General features: G+C 62.2%; 2 protein-coding genes across 3 annotated transcripts in view; both read left to right on the forward strand.

The window, feature by feature from the left end:
• Positions 1-4: 4 nt before the first annotated feature.
• Positions 5-4,357, forward strand: Ints5 (integrator complex subunit 5; the record flags this gene model as incomplete). The annotated part of the gene is made up of 2 exons (XM_005414805.1): positions 5-24; positions 1,316-4,357. Coding segments are annotated over 2 exons (2,970 nt in total), but the record flags the coding sequence as incomplete, so codon positions are not given.
• A 168-nt stretch (positions 4,358-4,525) lies between these two features.
• Ganab (glucosidase, alpha; neutral AB) overlaps positions 4,526-4,895 on the forward strand; it is a 13,382-nt gene continuing 13,012 nt past the window's right edge. Inside the window, exon 1 of one of the 2 annotated variants that reach the window (XM_005414786.2) lies at positions 4,526-4,631. In XM_005414786.2, coding sequence (XP_005414843.1) covers positions 4,594-4,631 — 38 coding nt within the window. In that variant the 5' untranslated portion in view covers positions 4,526-4,593. The remainder of the gene's footprint in view (positions 4,632-4,895) is intronic. The other variant, XM_005414787.2, reaches the window with a different exon arrangement.

Genomic DNA, 4,895 nt, shown 5'->3' on the forward strand with positions numbered 1-4,895 from the left:
CGCCCACGGCCCCGCGCCGCTCAGGTAGCCACAGCCCCGCGTCCCGCCGCGCCCAAACCAATCCCCGCCCTTCTGGAGGACCCCGAGCCTCACTGGGCTCGGACCCCGTCCGGACCCCGCGCCGCTTCGCCGGCCCGACCCGTAGCCACCGTGTCCTCCCCCACCCAAGGGACCGGGCCCTGGGTCCGTGGAGGTCCGGGATTCAGGCCTAGAAACCTGACTGCCCCGCGGGCTTCCCCCCGCCAGCCTGCTCCTCTCGGACTCTTTTTGTTTTTAAAAAAATTTTTGAGGAACCGGAGAGGAACGGCTCAGCCAGTCTCATCATCCCCTGGGGATGCATTCTCTTGACAGGCGAAAGCAGGAAGGGATCACCTCTCCCCGCGACAGCGCCTCGTGAACCGCTGGGATCAGCCTTGGTTTGGGGAGGGGGTGGGCGGAAGGTGTTACCCTGTGGCCCCGGCTCCCGGCACACTGCGGGTGCTGGGAGGGAGTGGTGAATGGTGAGGGCTCGTGCACACGGGGGGAAGCAGCAGGTATTGGGAGGGAGAGCTCTTCATGAACCAGTCCTGATTTTCCTCAGAGCAGATCCCTGAGGTGCCTGTTGTGTGTGGGAGAGGGTGCAATAAAGCTGGAAGGTGTTTTTAAAACATATAGACACACAAAATACATTAATTTGGTGGTACTGGGGAGTGAACCCAGAGCCCTCTCATTGGACTACACCCCTAGCTTTTTTTTTTTCCTCTCTCCCTAGGCAGGGACTAAATTGCCAGGCTACCCAGGCTGAGCTGGAACTTTTGATCCTCCTGTTGCAGCCTCCCAAAATGCTGGGATTATAGTAGTGCACAACCATGAGCTTCTTAATTTAACAAATGTTTATTGAGCATTTCCCACGTGAGGCACCTCAGTGGAAGTGTTGTCAGTGTTGAAACAGAAATAATTCCTACTCTTGAAAAGAGCATACAATTTTTCTTAACCTTGGTGTTATTTGTAAAGCTGTTGTCAGGACTGAAATAATATATAAAAATACTTAAAGGACTACTAGACCAGGCTGGGTGTGTAGTTCAGTGGCAGAGTGGGTGCTTAGCATGTGCAGGCACTAAAACCAAATACCTGGTCATCTTGAGTTAGCCATCATTGATATTATAATTAAAACAAAATAACAAGCATTTATTGATTAATGGGAACTCTATGATATACAAGTGCTTTGTGAACCTTTATGAGGTAGGTACAGTTGTTATCCCTATTGTAGGGAGACAAATCAAAGCTTGCAGAGCAATTATAACTTGCTAAGTGTGCTTCTTTTGCTTCTCTATAGCGCTCAGGAGCTGTCCCAGGAAATCAAGGCTTTTCTGACTGGCACAGACCCCATCCTGGGCCACCAGCTCTCAGCCCGGGAACACGCTCGCTGTGGTCTTCTCCTGCTCCGCTCTCTGCCACCAGCTCGGGCTGCTGTGCTTGACCACTTGAGAGGTGTTTTTGATGAGAGTGTCCGGGCCCACCTGGCTACCCTGGATGAAAGCCCTGTGGCAGGTCCACCTCACCTCCGTCCACCTCCACCCTCCCACGTCCCCACTGGGGGACCTGGTCTCGAGGACGTGGTGCAGGAAGTGCAGCAGGTGCTGTCTGAGTTTATCCGGGCCAACCCAAAGGCCTGGGCACCTGTGATTAGTGCATGGTCCATTGACCTCATGGGACAGCTGAGCAGCACGTACTCAGGCCAGCATCAGCGTGTGCCCCATGCCACTGGCTCGCTCAATGAGCTGCTGCAGCTGTGGATGGGCTGCAGGGCCACCCGCACGCTCATGGACATCTATGTGCAGTGCCTCTCAGCTCTCATTGGTAGCTGCCCAGATGCATGTGTGGACGCCTTGCTGGACACCTCTGTCCAGCATTCCCCACACTTTGACTGGGTTGTGGCACACATCGGCTCCTCTTTTCCTGGTACCATCATCTCCCGAGTGCTCTCCTGTGGCCTTAAGGACTTCTGTGTCCATGGAGGGGCTGGAGGGGGAGCTGGTGGTGGTAGTGGAAGCTCTTCTCAGACTCCCTCTGCAGATCCCTTCCCCGGATCTCCTGGCATCCCTGGGGAAAAACGGGTGCCTAAGATTGCCTCAGTTGTGGGAATCCTAGGGCACTTGGCCTCCCGCCATGGAGACAGCATCCGGCGGGAGCTTCTTCGAATGTTCCATGATAGCCTGGCAGGGGGCGCTGGGTGTCGGAGTGGGGACCCTTCCCTTCAGGCCACAGTTCCCTTCCTCCTGCAGTTGGCAGTCATGTCACCAGCTCTGCTGGGCACAGTCTCTGGTGAGCTCGTGGACTGCCTTAAGCCCCCGGCCGTGCTGAGCCAGCTGCAGCAACATCTGCAGGGTTTCCCTCGGGAGGAACTGGACAACATGCTGAACCTGGCTGTGCACCTGGTAAGCCAGGCCTCCGGGGCAGGTGCATACCACCTGCTGCAGTTCCTTGTGGACACAGCCATGCCTGCCTCAGTCATCACCACCCAGGGCCTGGCTGTGCCAGACACCGTGCGCGAGGCCTGTGACCGGCTGATCCAGCTGCTGCTGCTGCATCTGCAAAAACTGGTCCATCACCGGGGAGGGTCCGCTGGGGATGGGGTGCTGGGCCCACCTCCACCCCCGCGCCCAGTGCCCTTCCTAGATGCGCTAAGAAACCACCTTGGAGAGCTGTGTGGAGAGACGCTGCGACTGGAGCGAAAGCGCTTCCTCTGGCAGCACCAGCTCCTGGGCCTGCTGTCTGTCTATACCCGGCCCAGCTGTGGACCTGAGGCCTTGGGCCACCTACTGAGCCGAGCCCGAAGCCCTGAGGAGTTGAGTTTGGCCACACAGCTGTACGCAGGGCTGGTGGTTAGTCTCTCTGGCCTGCTACCCTTGGCCTTTCGGAGCTGCCTGGCTCGGGTTCATGCAGGGACTCTGCAACCTCCCTTCACAGCCCGCTTCCTGCGCAACCTGGCACTGCTGGTGGGGTGGGAACAGCAGGGTGGGGAGGGCTCTGCAGCCCTAGGAGCTCGCTTTGGGGAGTCTGCGTCTGCCCATCTGTCTGACCTGGCTCCTCTCCTGCTTCACCCGGAGGAGGAAGTAGCTGGAGCTGCAGCTTCCCTCCTGGCCATCTGTCCCTTTCCCGTGGAAGCCTTGTCCCCCTCGCAGCTCCTGGGACTGGTGAGGGCTGGGGTGCACCGGTTCTTTGCCTCCCTGAGGCTGCATGGGCCTCCAGGAGTGGCCTCTGCTTCCCAACTTCTCACCCGCCTGTCTCAGACCTCCCCTGCTGGGCTCAAGGCAGTCCTGCAGCTGCTGGTGGAGGGAGCCTTGCATCCAGGCAACGCAGAACTGTTTGGAGGGGAGGTGGATGGAGACAGTGAGTCTGTGTTCCCTGACTCGGCTCCTCTGGCCTTGCCCTCCCTGTTGGACACTAACCGGCGGCACACTGCTGCTGTGCCTGGGCCTGGAGGGATCTGGTCTGTTTTCCACGCTGGAGTCATCGGTCGTGGTCTGAAGCCCCCCAAGTCCGTACAGGTTCGGAACCAGCAGGAAGTGATGTACAACACCCAGAGCCTCCTCAGCCTCCTGGTGCACTGCTGCAGGGCTGCGGGGGGCGAGGATTGCGGGGGCTGCTGGGCGGCTCCCACCCTGAGTCCGGAGGCGGCCAAGGCGGTAGCAGTGACCCTGGTGGAGAGCGTGTGTCCCGATGCCGCCGGCGCCGAGTTGGCCTGGCCGCCCGAGGAGCACGCCCGGGCCACGGTGGAGCGCGACCTCCGTATTGGCCGCCGGTTCCGCGAGCAGCCCTTGCTCTTTGAGCTGCTGAAGCTGGTGGCGGCCGCGCCCCCGGCGCTGTGCTACTGCTCCGTGCTCCTGCGCGGGTTGCTGGCCGCGCTGCTCGGGCACTGGGAGGCCTCGCGTCACCCCGACACAGCCGGCTCCCCCTGGCATCTGCAGGCGTCCTGCACGCTGGTGTCCGTCATGGCCGAGGGCAGCCTCCTGCCGCCGGCCCTGGGGAACATGCACGAGGTGTTTGGCCGCCTCGCCCCTTTCGAGGTGCGGCTGCTGCTGCTCAGCGTCTGGGGCTTCTTGCGCGAGCACGGGCCACTGCCTCAGAAGTTCGTCTTCCAGCCGGAGCGCGGCCGCTTCGTGCGCGACTTCTCCAGGGAGGGCAGCGGCGCGGGCGGCCCGCACCTGGCCGTGCTGCACAGCGTGCTGCACCGCAGCGTCGACCGCCTGGGCCTGTTCTCAGGCCGCTTCCAGGCGCCCTAGCGAGGTGCCGGGTCCGCGCCAGGCCGGAGGAGCGATGTCACGTTTTCCTTCCCGCCGAATTTTCTAAATAAAACTTGCCGAGTTGAGAGGAAGAGTCCCGCGCCCTGGTGTGATGTTCAGAGCGAGCGGAGCAGGGCCGTTCCGGGCCCCGCCCCCGTGTCAGGGGTGGCCGCGGGCTCTGCCCCTGGGCGTGTGCGCTCCGCCAATAGGGACGGCGGCGGCGGGGCCCGCTGGGCCAATCGGAAGGCCGGAAGGGGCGGGCGCAGCGGTACGTGGCTTGCTGTGCGCGGGGCGGAGGCCCGGGGTCAAGGAGCAAAGCCGGCACAAGATGGCGGCGGTAGCTGCGGTGGCGGCGCGAAGGAGGCGGTGAGGAGCCCGGAACCCAGGGGCGCGCCCCGACGCCCCCAGAGTCCCCAGGCCCCATCCTGCTTCCTTCTGTAGGGCTCCCTGCCACCCCCGCCCGCCGGCGCCCCTTGTCCGGGGAGGCGGCCTCGGGCTGCTCGGCCTCCGGCGGTAGAGGCGCGCGCCGAGAGACCTCAGTGCCCGGCTGCCGGCTCGGCTTTGTGCCCGAAGGCCGCAGCCGCGCTGCGTTTGGCCTGGCCTGGGCCGTGGGCCCGCGGCAGCCGGCCC

Source organism: Chinchilla lanigera, unplaced genomic scaffold (assembly GCF_000276665.1).
Source record: "Chinchilla lanigera isolate Chin_1 unplaced genomic scaffold, ChiLan1.0 scaffold00198, whole genome shotgun sequence".
In the NCBI taxonomy this organism is placed as follows: domain Eukaryota; kingdom Metazoa; phylum Chordata; class Mammalia; order Rodentia; family Chinchillidae; genus Chinchilla; species Chinchilla lanigera.